Here is a 22,087-nt window from a genome sequence, read left to right as displayed (position 1 = left end):
GAACAATTTCATTAATCAAACAAATGGTAATACAAAATTAAATTTAAATTTTTTTTAAAAAGTAACTTATTAACCTTTTATTCAAATATAGGATAATGAATAATTCTAGTACTATATAAAAAGTAACAATTCTATCACTTTCACATAATTTTATTATTTTTTCTTCAAAACTCAATCTGTAAAATAAACAATTGTGCATTTTATTTATTATTTTTTATTGTAATACTGAAGTTTTTTTTTTTTTTTTTTTTGTAATATAGAGTAAGGGGTGCCTGGGTGGTTTGCGTCAAAGTATGCTTTATGGATGAGCTGCTCCCAAAAAGTAAAATAAAACAAACAAAAATATAAGGAAGAAAAACGTGGAATTACTGATCTGCAGCCACATTCACTACAACCAAGGAACTAGTGGCCATGAGCAGTTGAACCTACGTCCTTTCTCTCTGACATTGGTAACTTCGCCAATTATTGGTGAAAAAAAAGCAGTGACATGATGAATGATGATAGGCCTTTTTTTTGTTTATTAATATGAATTTTGCTAAGTATACAATAATTAATTATTTTTTTAAAAAAAATTGAGAATTGAAAAAATATTAACAATTTTTTTAATTTTGGATAAAATATTTTTAAAAATAAATAAATTAATGTGTACCTTATAAGCACACATTAACCAAACCCTATTAATATTACTAGCAAATGATGCGAGTGACCGTAACTTATTTGTTAGTACATAAAAATGTCCATCATTTGAAGTACTTTAGTTTTGACTTTTGATAGTTACTTACAGTACGATGTGTCACAATGTGATATGTTTTACTCATTGTAATTGTACACTCTACCCGCATCATAGTTCAAATTGCATATATTTAATGTTTACAATATCCGCATAAGGTATTTTGGCCACTAAGCGAAAGATTAACATATAACAATTATATAATGGAGTTGAAAATAGTTCAACTTTGTTGGTATTGTTTGACTTACCTAGCTACGAGAATCCCACAGCAATTTGCATAGTATACAAAGGTCCTCTTGATAGTCAAGGAAATATTTCAAATTTAAGACCATGCAAGGGATATGAGACATAATAATTAATGAAACACCGACTCTAACCTAATCCTTAAGATAATATAAGCAGCAACCAAATTATGTAAGCACCAAAGAAAATGAAGCATTCACACTTCATCGTACAATATATATATTTTTTATTTTGAGTATTGCTAAGGAAAAAAAATATTTTTCATAATTTTTTTCTCACAAAAGTTAACATGACTTCGTGTTGTTATAACAAAATATATCAACTAGCTATTTTATTTTTTTAATTGTATCCTTGTAATTATTGTATTAAGAAACATATAGGAGACACAAGGAAAACAACATGCAAGAGCATGAACAAAACAAAGAAAAAAAAATTTTACATCTCAATTGATCTCATGGATCAGCTTGCAATACTCATCACATGATGGCGCAATTGCTAGGGTATTGATCAGAAACCACTGCATACATGGGGTATTGTGGATATTGGCTATAACATATAATTGGGTCTTTTTTCTCAGCACTTCCTGCTTTCACTTCTTGCACACTCTCAATGGTGGCAGAGCCAAGCTTCTTCCTTAGTGAGCCGGCCAAGCTAACTGAATCAACTCCGTCTCCTACCACGACCACTAGACTTTTTTCTCTTTCAATCGTCACTGAGATCACACCTGTTTGATATTCAGGAAAAAAAAAACTGTTACATATATATATAAAAGCAATTAGTCCCTTGACTCTAGTTCTTAAAAGCAAATTTGATGCACACCTTCTGTCACAGCAGCAATCTTCATGGCCTTGGTTCTGCATTTCTTGCAATTCATTTGCACCTTCATTACTATCTTTTGCTGCACCATATATATACCGTATAATCATTAGTGTCTTTCAACAGAATAAAAACGAAAAAAAAATTGTTTATATATGTTTTTAGTGTTTGCTACTCAAAAAAAATTTCATGCATATGCATTTTTTTTTTTTCTAGGTAAACCAACAGTAAAAATCTCTTGTGCCCTCATATAATCTGTGGACCTCATAGGTACATGGGAGCCAAAAGATGTGATCATAGTGACCTTTTTCATAAATAGGCCGGGGCTAGAAGGGAGATAGGGTTTGAACCCTAAAAACCAAGCACCACAGTGTTGGTATAGTTGGCTAATGCTCAAACCCTATGAATACCTTCTTTATTTTCTCTTCTATAGTAAGAAAAAGGGCTTACCTTCATGTTTGATACTATGAAACAAATGGAAAGTGTGATTATTATGAGAAAGCAATGAAATGATAGTGTCTATTTATAGTAGAGAGCTTTGTGGTAGAAATCTGTTGACTGACTTATACACGAACAATTAGTTAAAAAAACCCACGGTTTCCACAGACCGAGTCAATATGCATGCATTGCAGTTTCGAAGCCATTTCCTCTCTTAATCTACTTGTATTCGTACATAGAAATGTATGTTATTCTAGAATCCTTAATTTCTAACTATGTTCAAAATTAATAAAAGTCAAACTTTGCATTACTTTGATTTTGCACTCAACTTGTCATCCGTCCGAAAAGTATATAGTAGTAGATGGCTTGTTATCATCAAAACAAGTACATTAACTCATTTAAGTTTAGTGTTGATAGGTTCCTTACGTTTTGGGGGTGGCGACTTGATAGTGATTTCTCAACATCCTAACAGAGAAATCCTTCTACTAAAAGACTTCTAGTACAAGGCCTTAGAAAAAGTCTTCCAATCTTATTAATTTGGACTACGTACCCCTGGCGTAAGGAAATTAGCCTGGGTGCATTTCTGATGGATTGTGAATGTTCGCAAGACTAAGTACTAAATGTTGTTTTAACCCCCCCCCCCCCCCCAACTTTTTATTACGACTAAATCAAATTTAAAATAATTACAATTAATGCAGAATTTACATGATTAACAAATTAATCTAGCATGCTACTATCAATTTGCATGGATAATCAATAATTGAGCAATGCACTAATGTTAGTTTGTTTAGACCCCAAAAAACAAACTGTTTTACCTAATTAATTTGCCAAGTGTTTACTTAGGTTAATTACGAGATCAATATTAAATAGTAATAGATCATATCATGCGCAGTAGTGGAAAAGTAAAGCATATCGATATGAGCACCTAAGAAAACCAATGAAACGAACTGTTTCAAGGTAGAAACCTAGGAAGGATTTGACTCAACTATTCTCAAGGTAAACAAATCTACCAATAGAGAATTGAAATTTTTACAAAAGATTTGACCCTAAATCTATTGCTACCTCCAGTATTAACTTACTGACACGACCACGTGCAAGTTTCAAATCCAGAACTATTCTCTCTTAGATTTGCAGCACACAAGCTCCCACGCTTATGACTTTGAGATCCTACTCAAATATTTCAGATCACCAGTTGTTGATCTTGTAGCAACAACTTCTACAACACTGGATCTTCAGTTTCTTCAAAGAATATTGCTGGTAGAGGACTTTAGAGAGTTTTGGGTACAAAAATCCTAGATCTACAATTAGAGGCACAAGATGCACTCTTCTCTCTCTCCCTCTCTCTCAAAACCCTTTTAGGGTTAACTTATAATGTCCTTTTATTATTGGAAAAAATGAATCACGATTTGGGTTTCAAACGGACAAATTATGAGCTTTTTACATTTGATGATTTTTGCTGATCTGCGACTTTCGATCAATCGAAAATTCTCCTGATCAATTGAAAATTTTCTTGATCGATCAAACCAGTCTAATTTTGACTTTCTAACCTTGTAGCTTGTATATTCTTTGAATTTTGACTTAGAGCACTTTGAGCATTGTCTAATATGACTCATAAATTCTAAGATCTATATTTAGACAAGTTTGTGTTCACGGTTTACCCTAAACTTTTAGAACCAAACAATTTCCCCATGTGGCAATCCATGACAAAACTTACATACAATATGAAATGCTCAAATACAAGAATAGTCCTATTACAACAAAATGCCCAATTACATCACAAATATTAATGAATAAAATGCAACAACAATGCATGATAGTGCTCAACTAAGCCATAGAGGTTATACAAATAAGAGATATCAATTTCTTAATTAACCTATAAGTACGTGTACAAACTAGTACATACTGATACAAAATCAAAAATATATTATGCACTCAATTATGCAACACATACTTTCTATGTTTCTCCACAATATCAAGCATGTTCTAGATCAAGAGAGAGATATTATAATTTATGTAATCCTCAAGAAAAATAAAACTAGGCACAAAATAAGATATTTTTGTCTTTTTTGAATATTTCAATGTTTTAGGATTTTATAATAAAAGAAAAATCAAAACAACCTAAGATAATAAAACAACCAAAAACCAAAAGAAAACCTATCCACAAATAATTGAAAGAATTAAACCAAGGACAAGTAAACAAAACTTACCTTAGCAAATCTTTTCTTACACATATAGCACGAGTCTTTGGCTTTGTAGATGAACAACCATGAGAAGCAGAGTGTATTTGAGGCATTACACAATTTTTCTGATCGAGACAGATCGAAATCTTGCAATTTTTTTTAAGAAGCCAACAAGTTTAAATTTTTCAAAAGCATATAAAACAATTTATCAGGACTTATGGCAGGAGAAATATCATCACATATGACATATATGAGCATGGTCACCACAAAAGTTATGATGTTTATGACCGAATGCTTGAATTTCAATTTATGACAATTATGACGTATGTGACCACGGGCACCACAAAAGTGATAGACAAGAACAAATTTAGGAATATCAATATTCCTAGTGGGGTTTTCGGTCACAGGCTTTGGTTCTTGCCTTAACAAAAAACAATTTGGTCTAATATGACCAACAACACCACAGAGGTGATAGGTAGGCACGTAAACAAATTTCTTATGCATTCTAACATAATGTTTAAACATAAGTTTTGAAACTTCAATATCTACATCGTAACTTTTACCTTTATCCAACCTAGCAAAATAAGCCTTTTTTATAATTCATTTTAAAAGGAGGAATATAAATTTTGTTAGCTTTAGGCTTAAGATGAACAATAACAAAAACAGATCTATTATCAATATAAAGTTTGGTACAAGACAATTTTCCAGTTTAGCATCAAACTCAGCTAACTTTTGTCGGGGACGTTTTACAACAAGGGCAAAAAATGTGAGAATGACCTAAATCTCCTCTTGGGTTCTTTAGAAGTGTTTATAATGGAGAATCAAGCCCAAAATTCCAAATGTATAATGAACAAAAGATTAATAGTGCTTTTACAGGAGAAAATCAAAATGCTAATAATAAAAGTGTAGAAAAAAGTATAAAAATATAATAGGTCTAAAACTTCGATCCACAATACCGAGAAGAGGGAAATGAGGGAGGTTGTGAGGAAGAGAGGGAAGGTCCCCCTGTACCCATATTTTCACCCCTAAGGTTCAGAATTGTGAGAATATTTCTTGGCTCAGTAGGTTTTTGCTCTCAAGTTTCAGCTCTATGGGGAAAACATGGTTCAACAAATCTGAAACTTCGACCCACAGTCACCGAGAAGAGGAAATTGAGAGAGGTTGTGAGGAAGAGAGGGAAGGCTCCCCTATACCTATATTCCACCCCTAAGGTTCAAAATTGTGAGATTGTTGACTGGATGAATGGATTTTTGCTCTGAAGTTTCAAGTCTCTAGGTAGAACGTGGTTAGTGGTTTTTTTAGTTGAAGAAAGACTCTTGTATTGAGCTTGAGGTGTTGCTCTCAGAGTCCAAAAAAAAATCCTCTATTTTGAATCTAATTGTAGCATTTATATTGAGTTTGGGGTGCTCTAAGTGACTAGTTTTTGGCCAATAGAAGAGGTTTTGGACCCCAAGGTGTTAAGCAAGTAGTAATTTTCAGGTTTGCTTTTGTTTGGATAAAAGGAAGGATTACTTTTATCATCATTAAGGGAAATGCTTGACTAAACCCTCATTGGCTCCTCATTTTTAGTTGTTTTAAACCATTGGGAGGCTCAACTAGATGAGAGCTAGCAGTTGTAGTTGGCCAATGAGAGCCAACCATTTTTTAAAGAAAAAAAAGGTTTGGGCAGAAACTTTGGGTCACAGTCACCCAGAGCATAAAAGCTGTTTTGGGGTGAAAATTTTAGATACAAGACCTCCTCCATGAGCCTGAGGTGCTACCAGCATCCCTTGCCCACTTGGTAGCACGCATGGGCTGGGCTCATACAAAAGGTCTAAGGAACTTATCCATACCCTCCAAACCACACTCCCTCAATTTTCCCAATAAGTCGTATGGGCTTGGGCCAGGCTTAAAAGAATAAAATAAATTATAATACATGAATTGAGCCCACAAGGAAGTCGGGCTTGGTTTGAATCGGGCTTGTAGAAAATGTGTCGCGAAAATAGGTATCAACAACTTTTGTTCCAAACTCTTCATCTTTTCATCTTGAGAGGAAAATCGATTTCTCAAAAATTCATTCTTTTTATTAGATTCATTCAATCTCACAATCAATTCCTCTTTTTCAAGATTAGCCAATTTTAACTCTTCCTTGAATTTCTTAGCAATTTTCATAGATTTAAATAATTCCTTACGAAGAGTTTCACAGACGTCAATAAGATCAATAGAAACAATTGTGTAATTTATATTCAAAACATCACAAATATGAGTAGACATATACTTAAAATTATCGAAGGGATCAAGGATCTCACTCAGGACATTAATCCAATCAGAGTGAACCCGCTCTCATACCACTTATTAGTTTGTTTAGACCCCTTAAAACAGATTATTTAACCTAATTAATTAACCAAGTGTTTAGTTAGGTTAATTATGAGATATAGCTTAAACAGTAATAGATCATATCATGCACAACAGTGGAAAAGTAAAGAACACACTGATATGATCATCCAAGAAGACCAATGAAATGAACTGTTTTAAAGTAAAAATCTTGAGAGGATTTGACCTAGCTATCTTCAAGATAAATAAATCCACCAATAGATAATTGAATTTCTTACAAAAGATTTAACCCTAAATCTATTGCTACCACTAGTAGTAACTTACTGACATGACCACCTTCTAAAAAAAAAAAAAAACTTACTGACATGACCGCGTGCAAGTTCCAAATCCACAAACTCTTCTCTCTTCGATTTGTAGCACACAAACTCCCACGCTTATGACTTTGAGATCCCACTCAAAGATTTTAGATCACCAGTTGTTGATCTTGTAGTATCAACTTCCACAATGCCGAATCTTAAGTTTCTTCAAAAAATATTACCAGTAGAAGACTTTAAAGAAATTTGGGTACAAAAACCCAAGATCTACAATTAGAGGCACAAGATGCATTCTTCTCTCTCTTAAAACCCCTCCTAGGGTTAGCTTATAATGTTCTTTGAATACTGGAAAAAATAGGTTATGATTTGGGTTTCAAACGGCAAGTTATGGGCTTTTTACTTTTTCTTATTTTTGCTAATTTGCGACTTCCGAGTGATTGAAAATTCTCTTGATCAATTGAACTAGTCTAATTTTGTCCTTTTGAACTTGCAGCTTGTATGTTCTTTGAATTTTGACTTGCAGCACTTTGAGCATTGTCTAATATGACTTCATAGACTCTAAGATCTATATCTAAACAAGTTTTTGTTCATGGTTTGCCAATTATTCTAAACTTTTAGAACTTAACAACTAATCTAATGGGTAGTAGGTATAGAGGATGCAAACTAACACCCAATGTGTTATAAAAAAGATAAACCGAATAATTTTGATGTTAAAATTTCTCCATGGCCTTCCAAGCCAAGAATGATCCACTAGTGAATAAGCTAGAGTACAATAATACATGACAATCTAAATCTATGCTACCTAAAATACTTAATCCCTCCAAACTCCAGCTATCAATGGACTTTTAGAAATCTTGTTTCCACTAACTTCCCAGATCTCACAACATCAATTGGTTGCACCACCAATCCTTACCGACTGAAAATTGCTAAGCACCAATACTTTCCAATGCTCCAAAACACTCAACACTCATGATATGTGAAATTTGTGTTTGGGTAAATCTCTTCTCAAGGTGTGACCTCAGTGGCGATTGAAGGAGCATATGAAAGTCTGGTGGTAGTGATAGGAGATGGAGTTGACTCAGTTAGCTAGCTTGACCCGCTCACTAAGGAAGAAGCTTGGCTCTGCCACCATTCAGGGTGTGCAAGAACCGAAAGCGTAAAGTGCTGAGAAAACAGACCCAACTCCAAGCCAATATCCAGTACCCTTGTACCATTCAAATACAGTGGCTTATCCTGATCAGTACCCCTTGTACCATGCGGATGCAGTGGTTTCTGATCAACACCCTACCAATTGTGCCATTATGTAGACAGACATATTTGATGAATAATTATATATTGCAACCTGATCTATGATATGTACACATTTTGTCTTTGTTTTGTTCATGCTCCTGCATGTTTTTTATGTCTCCTACATTTTTTTGCTGAGGTGATATATAAAATAATATATGTATAAAAGCAAGGTCTTGTGATAAGTTAATCCTTTTTTTAATGGCCAAAATAGCATGCCATATTATGAGGATAATGCTTCATGTGCCGAATTAAACTAAAATTTTCAATAACTAGATTTGTCATAATAATGCACAACTCTTTGACATTATTGATGCAGTGTTGAGATTCGATCTCTTCTCCGATCATACTCATTCTCTCATTCTTTTTTCTTTTTATTGCTGGGTTATACATTATTTCATTCACACATTACAATTGTGTCCCGATGTGCAGTAAGTGATTATCGTGAATCAGAATCAAAGTACTTCCGACCATATAATATATTATATATAAAATTATATTTTCAACCATATAATATATACTAGCCTTTGAGCACGCGCTCTCGCACGTGCTCAGAGGCTTTTCTATTTTTTGCGTATATTTTAATAATTTGCAAGGGAAAAAAAAAAGAAACACGGTTTGACGTCAAAGAAGAAAAATAAGTACCAAACAAATAGAAATTGCCATGTAGCAAGACAACCAAATACACATTGGTTGTTGGTGAGGAAATTGATGAAGCGGAAGGAGCCAGTGGCTTGAAATATCATCACGGCTACGGTGTGCCCTTCTTGATCTGGTGGAAGCATGATGTGAAGAGCACGGCTATGAAAGTAACATGTCTGTTAGATTCTAAGATCTTAGGGATTAATGTATTAGAACTTAAACATGTATTGTGTTGGCAAACCATGATCAAAACATTTAGTCTAGGTTTAGACTTGCTCAAAATTTGGTTTAATGTAAGTTTGAAATCGAGTAATTATTTTATCAACTAGCTATTTTATTTTTTTAATTGTGTCCTTGTAATTATTGTATTAAGAAACATATAGGAGACACAAGGAAAACAACATGCAAGAGCATGAACAAAACAAAGAAAAAAAATTTTACATCTCAATTGATCTCATGGATCAGCTTGCAATACTCATCACATGATGGCGCAATTGCTAGGGTATTGATCAGAAACCACTGCATACATGGGGTATTGTGGATATTGGCTATAACTTATAATTGGGTACCCAATGGTGGCAGAGCCAAGCTTCTTGCTTTCACTTCCTGCTTTCACTTCTTGCACACTCTCAATGGTGGCAGAGCCAAGCTTCTTCCTTAGTGAGCCGGCCAAGCTAACTGAATCAACTCCGTCTCCTACCACGACCACTAGACTTTTTTCTCTTTCAATCGTCACTGAGATCACACCTGTTTGATATTCAGGAAAAAAAAAACTGTTACATATATATATAAAAGCAATTAGTCCCTTGACTCTAGTTCTTAAAAGCAAATTTGATGCACACCTTCTGTCACAGCAGCAATCTTCATGGCCTTCGTTCTGCATTTCTCGCAATTCATTTGCACCTTCATTACTATCTTTTGCTGCACCATATATATACCGTATAATCATTAGTGTCTTTCAACAGAATAAAAACGAAAAAAAAATTGTTTATACATGTTTTTAGTGTTTGCTACTCAAAAAACATTTCATGCATATGCATTTTTTTTTCTAGGTAAACCAACAGTAAAAATCTCTTGTGCCCTCATATAATCTGTGGACCTCATAGGTACATGGGAGCCAAAAGATGTGATCATAGTGACCTTTTTCATAAATAGGCCGGGGCTAGAAGGGAGATAGGGTTTGAACCCTAAAAACCAAGCACCACAGTGTTGGTATAGTTGGCTAATGCTCAAACCCTATGAATACCTTCTTTATTTTCTCTTCTATAGTAAGAAAAAGGGCTTACCTTCATGTTTGATACTATGAAACAAATGGAAAGTGTGATTATTATGAGAAAGCAATGAAATGATAGTGTCTATTTATAGTAGAGAGCTTTGTGGTAGAAATCTGTTGACTGACTTATACACGAACAATTAGTTAAAAAAACCCACGGTTTCCACAGACCGAGTCAATATGCATGCATTGCAGTTTCGAAGCCATTTCCTCTCTTAATCTACTTGTATTCGTACATAGAAATGTATGTTATTCTAGAATCCTTAATTTCTAACTATGTTCAAAATTAATAAAAGTCAAACTTTGCATTACTTTGATTTTGCACTCAACTTGTCATCCGTCCGAAAAGTATATAGTAGTAGATGGCTTGTTATCATCAAAACAAGTACATTAACTCATTTAAGTTTAGTGTTGATAGGTTCCTTACGTTTTGGGGGTGGCGACTTGATAGTGATTTCTCAACATCCTAACAGAGAAATCCTTCTACTAAAAGACTTTTAGTACAAGGCCTTAGAAAAAGTCTTCCAATCTTATTAATTTGGACTACGTACCCCTGGCGTAAGGAAATTAGCCTGGGTGCATTTCTGATGGATTGTGAATGTTCGCAAGACTAAGTACTAAATGTTTTTTTAACCCCCCCCCCCCCCCCCCCCAACTTTTTATTACGACTAAATCAAATTTAAAATAATTACAATTAATGCAGAATTTACATGATTAACAAATTAATCTAGCATGCTACTATCAATTTGCATGGATAATCAATAATTGAGCAATGCACTAATGTTAGTTTGTTTAGACCCCAAAAAACAAACTGTTTTACCTAATTAATTTGCCAAGTGTTTACTTAGGTTAATTACGAGATCAATATTAAATAGTAATAGATCATATCATGCGCAGTAGTGGAAAAGTAAAGCATATCGATATGAGCACCTAAGAAAACCAATGAAACGAACTGTTTCAAGGTAGAAACCTAGGAAGGATTTGACTCAACTATTCTCAAGGTAAACAAATCTACCAATAGAGAATTGAAATTTTTACAAAAGATTTGACCCTAAATCTATTGCTACCTCCAGTATTAACTTACTGACACGACCACGTGCAAGTTTCAAATCCAGAACTATTCTCTCTTAGATTTGCAGCACACAAGCTCCCACGCTTATGACTTTGAGATCCTACTCAAATATTTCAGATCACCAGTTGTTGATCTTGTAGCAACAACTTCTACAACACTGGATCTTCAGTTTCTTCAAAGAATATTGCTGGTAGAGGACTTTAGAGAGTTTTGGGTACAAAAATCCTAGATCTACAATTAGAGGCACAAGATGCACTCTTCTCTCTCTCCCTCTCTCTCAAAACCCTTTTAGGGTTAACTTATAATGTCCTTTTATTATTGGAAAAAATGAATCACGATTTGGGTTTCAAACGGACAAATTATGAGCTTTTTACATTTGATGATTTTTGCTGATCTGCGACTTTCGATCAATCGAAAATTCTCCTGATCAATTGAAAATTTTCTTGATCGATCAAACCAGTCTAATTTTGACTTTCTAACCTTGTAGCTTGTATATTCTTTGAATTTTGACTTAGAGCACTTTGAGCATTGTCTAATATGACTCATAAATTCTAAGATCTATATTTAGACAAGTTTGTGTTCACGGTTTACCCTAAACTTTTAGAACCAAACAATTTCCCCATGTGGCAATCCATGACAAAACTTACATACAATATGAAATGCTCAAATACAAGAATAGTCCTATTACAACAAAATGCCCAATTACATAACAAATATTAATGAATAAAATGCAACAACAATGCATGATAGTGCTCAACTAAGCCATAGAGGTTATACAAATAAGAGATATCAATTTCTTAATTAACCTATAAGTACGTGTACAAACTAGTACATACTGATACAAAATCAAAAATATATTATGCACTCAATTATGCAACACATACTTTCTATGTTTCTCCACAATATCAAGCATGTTCTAGATCAAGAGAGAGATATTATAATTTATGTAATCCTCAAGAAAAATAAAACTAGGCACAAAATAAGATATTTTTGTCTTTTTTGAATATTTCAATGTTTTAGGATTTTATAATAAAAAAAAAATCAAAACAACCTAAGATAATAAAACAACCAAAAACCAAAAGAAAACATATCCACAAATAATTGAAAGAATTAAACCAAGGACAAGTAAACAAAAGTTACCTTAGCAAATCTTTTCTTACACATATAGCACGAGTCTTTGGCTTTATAGATGAACAACCATGAGAAGCAGAGTGTATTTGAGGCATTACACAATTTTTCTGATCGAGACAGATCGAAATCTTGCAATTTTCTTTAACAAGCCAACAAGCTTAAATTTTTCAAAAGCATATGAAACAATTTATCAGGACTTATGGCAGGAGAAATATCATCACATATGACATATATGAGCACGGTCACCACAAAAGTTATGATGTTTATGACAGAATGCTTGAATTTCAATTTATGACAATTATGACGTATGTGACCACGAGCACCACAAAAGTGATAGACAAGAACAAATTTAGGAATATCAATATTCCTAGTGGGGTTTTCGGTCACAGGCTTTGGTTCTTGCCTTAACAAAAAACAATTTGGTCTAATATGACCAACAATACCACAGAGGTGATAGGTAGGCACAGAAACAAATTTCTTATGCATTCTAACATAATGTTTAAACATAAGTTTTGAAACTTCAATATCTACATCAGAACTTTTACCTTTATCCAACCTAGCAAAATAAGCCTTTTTTATAATTCATTTTAAAAGGAGGAATATAAATTTTGTTAGCTTTAGGCTTAAGATGAACAATAACAAAAACAGATCTATTATCAATATAAAGTTTGGTACAAGACAATTTTCCAGTTTAGCATCAAACTCAGCTAACTTTTGTCGGGGACGTTTTGCGAGAAGGGCCAAATATATGAGAATGGCCCAAATCTCCCCTTGGGTTCTTTAGAAGTGTTTATTGTGGAGAATCAAGCCCAAAATTCCAAATGTATAATGAACAAAAGACTAATAGTGCTTTTACAAGAGAAAATCAAAATGCTAAAACAAAAGTGTAGAAAAAGTATAAAAACATAACAGGTCTGAAACTTCAACCCACAGTCACCGAGAAGAGGGAAATGAGGGAGGTTGTGAGGAAGAGAGGGAAGGTCCCCCTGTACCCATATTTTCACCCCTAAGGTTCAGAATTGTGAGAATGTTTCTTGGCTCAGTAGGTTTTTGCTCTCAAGTTTCAGCTCTATGGGGAAAACATGGTTCAACAAATCTGAAACTTCGACCCACAGTCACCGAGAAGAGGAAATTGAGAGAGGTTGTGAGGAAGAGAGGGAAGGCTCCCCTGTACCTATATTTCCACCCCTAAGGTTCAAAATTGTGAGATTGTTGACTGGATGAATGGATTTTTTGCTCTGAAGTTTCAAGTCTCTAGGTAGAACGTGGTTAGTGGTTTTTTTAGTTGAAGAAAGACTCTTGTATTGAGCTTGAGGTGTTGCTCTCAGAGTCCAAAAAAAAATCCTCTATTTTGAATCTAATTGTAGCATTTATATTGAGTTTGGGGTGCTCTAAGTGACTAGTTTTTGGCCAATAGAAGAGGTTTTGGACCCCAAGGTGTTAAGCAAGTAGTAATTTTTAGGTTTGCTTTTGTTTGGATAAAAGGAAGGATTACTTTTATCATCATTAAGGGAAATGCTTGACTAAACCCTCATTGGCTCCTCATTTTTAGTTGTTTTAAACCATTGGGAGGCTCAACTAGATGAGAGCTAGCAGTTGTAGTTGGCCAATGAGAGCCAACCATTTTTTAAAGAAAAAAAAGGTTTGGGCAGAAACTTTGGGTCACAGTCACCCAGAGCATAAAAGCTGTTTTGGGGTGAAAATTTTAGATACAAGACCTCCTCCATGAGCCTGAGGTGCTACCAGCATCCCTTGCCCACTTGGTAGCACGCATGGGCTGGGCTCATACAAAAGGTCCAAGGAACTGACCCATACCCTCCAAACCACACTCCCTCAATTTTCCCAATAAGTCGTATGGGCTTGGGCCAGGCTTAAAAGAATAAAATAAATTATAATACATGAATTGAGCCCACAAGGAAGTCGGGCTTGGTTTGAATCGGGCTTGTAGAAAATGTGTCGCGAAAATAGGTATCAACAACTTTTGTTCCAAACTCTTCATCTTTTCATCTTGAGAGGAAAATCGATTTCTCAAAAATTCATTCTTTTTATTAGATTCATTCAATCTCACAATCAATTCCTCTTTTTCAAGATTAGCCTATTTTAACTCTTCCTTGAATTTCTTAGCAATTTTCATAGATTTAAATAATTCCTTACGAAGAGTTTCACAGATGTCAATAAGATCAATAGAAACAATTGTGTAATTTATATTCAAAACATCACAAATATGAGTAGACATATACTTAAAATTATCGAAGGGATCAAGGATCTCACTCAAGACATTAATCCAATCAGAGTGAACCCGCTCTCATACCACTTATTAGTTTGTTTAGACCCCTTAAAACAGATTATTTAACCTAATTAATTAACCAAGTGTTTAGTTAGGTTAATTATGAGATATAGCTTAAACAGTAATAGATCATATCATGCACAACAGTGGAAAAGTAAAGAACACACTGATATGATCATCCAAGAAGACCAATGAAATGAACTGTTTTAAAGTAAAAATCTTGAGAGGATTTGACCTAGCTATCTTCAAGATAAATAAATCCACCAATAGATAATTGAATTTCTTACAAAAGATTTAACCCTAAATCTATTGCTACCACTAGTAGTAACTTACTGACATGACCACCTTCTAAAAAAAAAAAAAAACTTACTGACATGACCGCGTGCAAGTTCCAAATCCACAAACTCTTCTCTCTTCGATTTGTAGCACACAAACTCCCACGCTTATGACTTTGAGATCCCACTCAAAGATTTTAGATCACCAGTTGTTGATCTTGTAGTATCAACTTCCACAATGCCGAATCTTAAGTTTCTTCAAAAAATATTACCAGTAGAAGACTTTAAAGAAATTTGGGTACAAAAACCCAAGATCTACAATTAGAGGCACAAGATGCATTCTTCTCTCTCTTAAAACCCCTCCTAGGGTTAGCTTATAATGTTCTTTGAATACTGGAAAAAATAGGTTATGATTTGGGTTTCAAACGGACAAGTTATGGGCTTTTTACTTTTTCTTATTTTTGCTAATTTGCGACTTCCGAGTGATTGAAAATTCTCTTGATCAATTGAACTAGTCTAATTTTGTCCTTTTGAACTTGCAGCTTGTATGTTCTTTGAATTTTGACTTGCAGCACTTTGAGCATTGTCTAATATGACTTCATAGACTCTAAGATCTATATCTAAACAAGTTTTTGTTCATGGTTTGCCAATTATTCTAAACTTTTAGAACTTAACAACTAATCTAATGGGTAGTAGGTATAGAGGATGCAAACTAACACCCAATGTGTTATAAAAAAGATAAACCGAATAATTTTGATGTTAAAATTTCTCCATGGCCTTCCAAGCCAAGAATGATCCACTAGTGAATAAGCTAGAGTACAATAATACATGACAATCTAAATCTATGCTACCTAAAATACTTAATCCCTCCAAACTCCAGCTATCAATGGACTTTTAGAAATCTTGTTTCCACTAACTTCCCAGATCTCACAACATCAATTGGTTGCACCACCAATCCTTACCGACTGAAAATTGCTAAGCACCAATACTTTCCAATGCTCCAAAACACTCAACACTCATGATATGTGAAATTTGTGTTTGGGTAAATCTCTTCTCAAGGTGTGACCTCAGTGGCGATTGAAGGAGCATATGAAAGTCTGGTGGTAGTGATAGGAGATGGAGTTGACTCAGTTAGCTAGCTTGACCCGCTCACTAAGGAAGAAGCTTGGCTCTGCCACCATTCAGGGTGTGCTAGAACTGAAAGCAGAAAGTGCTGAGAAAACAGACCCAACTCCAAGCCAATATCCAGTACCCTTGTACCATTCAAATACAGTGGCTTATCCTGATCAGTACCCCTTGTACCATGCGGATGCAGTGGTTTCTGATCAACACCCTACCAATTGTGCCATTATGTAGACAGACATATTTGATGAATAATTATATATTGCAGCCTGATCTATGATATGTACACATTTTGTCTTTGTTTTGTTCATGCTCCTGCATGTTTTTTATGTCTCCTACATTTTTTTGCTGAGGTGATATATAAAATAATATATGTATAAAAGCAAGGTCTTGTGATAAGTTAATCCTTTTTTTAATGGCCAAAATAGCATGCCATATTATGAGGATAATGCTTCATGTGCCGAATTAAACTAAAATTTTCAATAACTAGATTTGTCATAATAATGCACAACTCTTTGACATTATTGATGCAGTGTTGAGATTCGATCTCTTCTCCGATCATACTCATTCTCTCATTCTTTTTTCTTTTTATTGCTGGGTTATACATTATTTCATTCACACATTACAATTGTGTCCCGATGTGCAGTAAGTGATTATCGTGAATCAGAATCAAAGTACTTCCGACCATATAATATATTATATATAAAATTATATTTTCAACCATATAATATATACTAGCCTTTGAGCACGCGCTCTCGCACGTGCTCAGAGGCTTTTCTATTTTTTGCGTATATTTTAATAATTTGCAAGGGAAAAAAAAAAAGAAACACAGTTTGACATCAAAGAAGAAAAATAAGTACCAAACAAATAGAAATTGCCATGTAGCAAGACAACCAAATACACATTGGTTGTTGGTGAGGAAATTGATGAAGCGGAAGGAGCCAGTGGCTTGAAATATCATCACGGCTACGGTGTGCCCTTCTTGATCTGGTGGAAGCATGATGTGAAGAGCACGGCTATGAAAGTAACATGTCTGTTAGATTCTAAGATCTTAGGGATTAATGTATTAGAACTTAAATATGTATTGTGTTGGCAAACCATGATCAAAACATTTAGTCTAGGTTTAGACTTGCTCAAAATTTGGTTTAATGTAAGTTTGAAATCGAGTAATTATTTTATCAACTAGCTATTTTATTTTTTTAATTGTGTCCTTGTAATTATTGTATTAAGAAACATATAGGAGACACAAGGAAAACAACATGCAAGAGCATGAACAAAACAAAGAAAAAAAATTTTACATCTCAATTGATCTCATGGATCAGCTTGCAATACTCATCACATGATGGCGCAATTGCTAGGGTATTGATCAGAAACCACTGCATACATGGGGTATTGTGGATATTGGCTATAACTTATAATTGGGTACCCAATGGTGGCAGAGCCAAGCTTCTTGCTTTCACTTCCTGCTTTCACTTCTTGCACACTCTCAATGGTGGCAGAGCCAAGCTTCTTCCTTAGTGAGCCGGCCAAGCTAACTGAATCAACTCCGTCTCCTACCACGACCACTAGACTTTTTTCTCTTTCAATCGTCACTGAGATCACACCTGTTTGATATTCAGGAAAAAAAAAACTGTTACATATATATATAAAAGCAATTAGTCCCTTGACTCTAGTTCTTAAAAGCAAATTTGATGCACACCTTCTGTCACAGCAGCAATCTTCATGGCCTTGGTTCTGCATTTCTCGCAATTCATTTGCAACTTCATTACTATCTTTTGCTGCACCATATATATACCGTATAATCATTAGTGTCTTTCAACAGAATAAAAACGAAAAAAAAATTGTTTATACATGTTTTTAGTGTTTGCTACTCAAAAAACATTTCATGCATATGCATTTTTTTTTCTAGGTAAACCAACAGTAAAAATCTCTTGTGCCCTCATATAATCTGTGGACCTCATAGGTACATGGGAGCCAAAAGATGTGATCATAGTGACCTTTTTCATAAATAGGCCGGGGCTAGAAGGGAGATAGGGTTTGAACCCTAAAAACCAAGCACCACAGTGTTGGTATAGTTGGCTAATGCTCAAACCCTATGAATACCTTCTTTATTTTCTCTTCTATAGTAAGAAAAAGGGCTTACCTTCATGTTTGATACTATGAAACAAATGGAAAGTGTGATTATTATGAGAAAGCAATGAAATGATAGTGTCTATTTATAGTAGAGAGCTTTGTGGTAGAAATCTGTTGACTGACTTATACACGAACAATTAGTTAAAAAAACCCACGGTTTCCACAGACCGAGTCAATATGCATGCATTGCAGTTTCGAAGCCATTTCCTCTCTTAATCTACTTGTATTCGTACATAGAAATGTATGTTATTCTAGAATCCTTAATTTATAACTATGTTCAAAATTAATAAAAGTCAAACTTTGCATTACTTTGATTTTGCACTCAACTTGTCATCCCTCCGAAAAGCATATAGTAGTAGATGGCTTGTTATCATCAAAACAAGTACATTAACTCATTTAAGTTTAGTGTTGATAGGTTCCTTACGTTTTGGGGGTGGCGACTTGATAGTGATTTCTCAACATCCTAACAGAGAAATCCTTCTACTAAAAGACTTTTAGTACAAGGCCTTAGAAAAAGTCTTCCAATCTTATTAATTTGGACTACGTACCCCTGGCGTAAGGAAATTAGCCTGGGTGCATTTCTGATGGATTGTGAATGTTCGCAAGACTAAGTACTAAATTTTGTTTTAACCCCCCCCCCCCCCCCCCCAACTTTTTATTACGACTAAATCAAATTTAAAATAATTACAATTAATGCAGAATTTACATGATTAACAAATTAATCTAGCATGCTACTATCAATTTGCATGGATAATCAATAATTGAGCAATGCACTAATGTTAGTTTGTTTAGACCCCAAAAAACAAACTGTTTTACCTAATTAATTTGCCAAGTGTTTACTTAGGTTAATTACGAGATCAATATTAAATAGTAATAGATCATATCATGCGCAGTAGTGGAAAAGTAAAGCATATCGATATGAGCACCTAAGAAAACCAATGAAACGAACTATTTCAAGGTAGAAACCTAGGAAGGATTTGACTCAACTATTCTCAAGGTAAACAAATCTTCCAATAGAGAATTGAATTTTTTACAAAAGATTTGACCCTAAATCTATTGCTACCTCCAGTATTAACTTACTGACACGACCACGTGCAAGTTTCAAATCCAGAACTATTCTCTCTTAGATTTGCAGCACACAAGCTCCCACGCTTATGACTTTGAGATCCTACTCAAATATTTCAGATCACCAGTTTTTGATCTTGTAGCAACAACTTCTACAACACTGGATCTTCAGTTTCTTCAAAGAATATTGCTGGTAGAGGACTTTAGAGAGTTTTGGGTACAAAAATCCTAGATCTACAATTAGAGGCACAAGATGCACTCTTCTCTCTCTCCCTCTCTCTCAAAACCCTTTTAGGGTTAACTTATAATGTCCTTTTATTATTGGAAAAAATGAATCACGATTTGGGTTTCAAACGGACAAATTATGAGCTTTTTACATTTGATGATTTTTGCTGATCTGCGACTTTCGATCAATCGAAAATTCTCCTGATCAATTGAAAATTTTCTTGATCGATCAAACCAGTCTAATTTTGACTTTCTAACCTTGTAGCTTGTATATTTATTGAATTTTGACTTATAGCACTTTGAGCATTGTCTAATATGACTCATAAATTCTAAGATCTATATTTAGATAAGTTTGTGTTCACGGTTTACCCTAAAATTTTAGAGCCAAACAATTTCCCCATGTGGCAATCCATGACAAAACTTACATACAATATGAAATGCTCAAATACAAGAATAATCCTATTACAACAAAATGCCCAATTTCATCACAAATATTAATGAATAAAATGCAACAACAATGCATGATAGTGCTCAACTAAGCCATAGAGGTTATACAAATAAGAGATATCAATTTCTTAATTAACCTATAAGTACGTGTACAAACTAGTACATACTGATACAAAATCAAAAATATATTATGCACTCAATTATGCAACACATACTTTCTATGTTTCTCCACAATATCAAGCATGTTCTAGATCAAGAGAGAGATATTATAATTTATGTAATCCTCAAGAAAAATAAAACTAGGCACAAAATAAGATATTTTTGTCTTTTTTGAATATTTCAATGTTTTAGGATTTTATAATAAAAAAAAAATCAAAACAACCTAAGATAATAAAACAACCAAAAACCAAAAGAAAACATATCCACAAATAATTGAAATAATGGAAAGAATTAAACCAAGGACAAGTAAACAAAAGTTACCTTAGCAAATCTTTTCTTACACATATAGCACGAGTCTTTGGCTTTGTAGATGAACAACCATGAGAAGCAGAGTGTATTTGAGGCATTACACAAATTTTCTGATCGAGACAGATCGAAATCTTGCAATTTTCTTTAACAAGCCAACAAGTTTAAATTTTTCAAAAGCATATAAAACAATTTATCAGGACTTATGGCAGGAGAAATATCATCACATATGACATATATGAGCATGGTCACCACAAAAGTTATGATGTTTATGACCGAATGCTTGAATTTCAATTTATGACAATTATGACGTATGTGACCACGGGCACCACAAAAGTGATAGACAAGAACAAATTTAGGAATATCAATATTCCTAGTGGGGTTTTCGGTCACAGGCTTTGGTTCTTGCCTTAACAAAAAACAATTTGGTCTAATATGACCAACAACACCACAGAGGTGATAGGTAGGCACAGAAACAAATTTCTTATGCACTCTAACATAATGTTTATGAAGGAAAAAATCTGGTTTTGCATCTCATGCAAAACCCACAGCGGAAGCAACGAACTAGGATCTATTTCATTCATGATTGATAACGTGCACTACATAAATTTCAGAATTTAAGAACAAGATAGCGTACCTTGGTGTGGAGAAATTCAAAACAAAGATTAGAAGCACTTGGGAACACTTTTAATCTTCACTCCAATTCCACTTTACGCCCAAGATGTGTGGTCTCTCAATCTGTTTTTCAAGGGGAGAATGAAAGTGTGTCTCACCCTCTCTCACACACCGTTTCTTTTTCTTTTCTAATCTCTTCTCATAAAAATTCTGTATGTTTCTCCCTTTATAACTAACTGATTATCTAATTGGGCTGGCCTATTAGGCCTTTCCAATTGGGCTTTAATGTGTGGCTTGGAGTGGGACCAAAAGGGACCAATAAGACACTAGCTCCAATGGGCCTTGGGCTTTTCCGTCAACTCTTGACAAGTCCAAAGTTACCATTAATTATATTTAATACCACTATATAAATATAATTGCACTCTAGGCCTTATTAATAAATTATATCCCAAGACTTTATTATACACGTAACCCCTTCATAAAATATTCGTAGTAACACAAAGTCATAAATATAGACTGTCACTTTGTAAATTACTACATCTTATCCTTGAGTACCCGGTTTAATTCTTTAAAGTTATTCATTATATATTTATGAAATCCAATTTCATAAATATATACTTTAGTAATTTCTTACTAAAGTGGTTAGGCCTAACTCTCTGAATAACTGAACCCATTAAACTTATCTCAAGGGAATATTTTATATCTCCATCAAGAGACTATGAATTCCATCTTGAGAATATATGTTCCATCAACACTAAATGTGGCTGCCCAACATACTGAGGTTTTGACCGTTATTTCAGATCTCACTCCTGATATATCAAAGCAACCTACACTTCATGATCAGGTCCATTATTCTCTCAGGATTAAGAGTTCATGCAAATAGAGGTCGTGAGATTTATTATTCATTTGACAGTCATTAAGAGAATAATAAATCTCACAGCGGTCCTGTTCAATATGTTTTAACTCTTAAAACATATCAACATATCAACTAGAAGCTTTCACTTCCATGATCAA

General features: G+C 34.1%; 3 protein-coding genes across 3 annotated transcripts; all 3 read right to left on the bottom strand.

The window, feature by feature from the left end:
* Nucleotides 1-1,263: 1,263 nt before the first annotated feature.
* On the bottom strand, nucleotides 1,264-2,278 carry LOC142638092 (heavy metal-associated isoprenylated plant protein 47-like). Its single transcript, XM_075812091.1, has 3 exons — nucleotides 2,240-2,278; nucleotides 1,793-1,871; nucleotides 1,264-1,697 (listed from the first exon to the last, which is right to left on the bottom strand). Exons 1-3 carry the CDS (start codon nucleotides 2,243-2,245, stop codon nucleotides 1,450-1,452), a joined length of 333 nt encoding a protein of 110 aa, XP_075668206.1. The 5' UTR covers nucleotides 2,246-2,278; the 3' UTR covers nucleotides 1,264-1,449.
* Nucleotides 2,279-9,356: 7,078 nt separating this feature from the next.
* Nucleotides 9,357-10,288, bottom strand: LOC142638128 (heavy metal-associated isoprenylated plant protein 47-like). The gene is made up of 3 exons (XM_075812124.1): nucleotides 10,250-10,288; nucleotides 9,806-9,884; nucleotides 9,357-9,710 (listed from the first exon to the last, which is right to left on the bottom strand). Exons 1-3 carry the CDS (start codon nucleotides 10,253-10,255, stop codon nucleotides 9,442-9,444), a joined length of 354 nt encoding a protein of 117 aa, XP_075668239.1. The 5' UTR covers nucleotides 10,256-10,288; the 3' UTR covers nucleotides 9,357-9,441.
* Nucleotides 10,289-17,458: 7,170 nt separating this feature from the next.
* On the bottom strand, nucleotides 17,459-17,889 carry LOC142638639 (heavy metal-associated isoprenylated plant protein 47-like). Its single transcript, XM_075812684.1, has 2 exons — nucleotides 17,823-17,889; nucleotides 17,459-17,727 (listed from the first exon to the last, which is right to left on the bottom strand). Exons 1-2 carry the CDS (start codon nucleotides 17,887-17,889, stop codon nucleotides 17,459-17,461), a joined length of 336 nt encoding a protein of 111 aa, XP_075668799.1.
* Between the last annotated feature and the right edge of the window lie 4,198 nt (nucleotides 17,890-22,087).

This window comes from Castanea sativa, chromosome 6, assembly GCF_040712315.1.
Source record: "Castanea sativa cultivar Marrone di Chiusa Pesio chromosome 6, ASM4071231v1".
Taxonomy (NCBI): domain Eukaryota; kingdom Viridiplantae; phylum Streptophyta; class Magnoliopsida; order Fagales; family Fagaceae; genus Castanea; species Castanea sativa.
The sequence above is the reverse complement of the archived record's forward strand: the minus strand, read 5'-3'. Positions and strand labels throughout refer to the sequence as shown.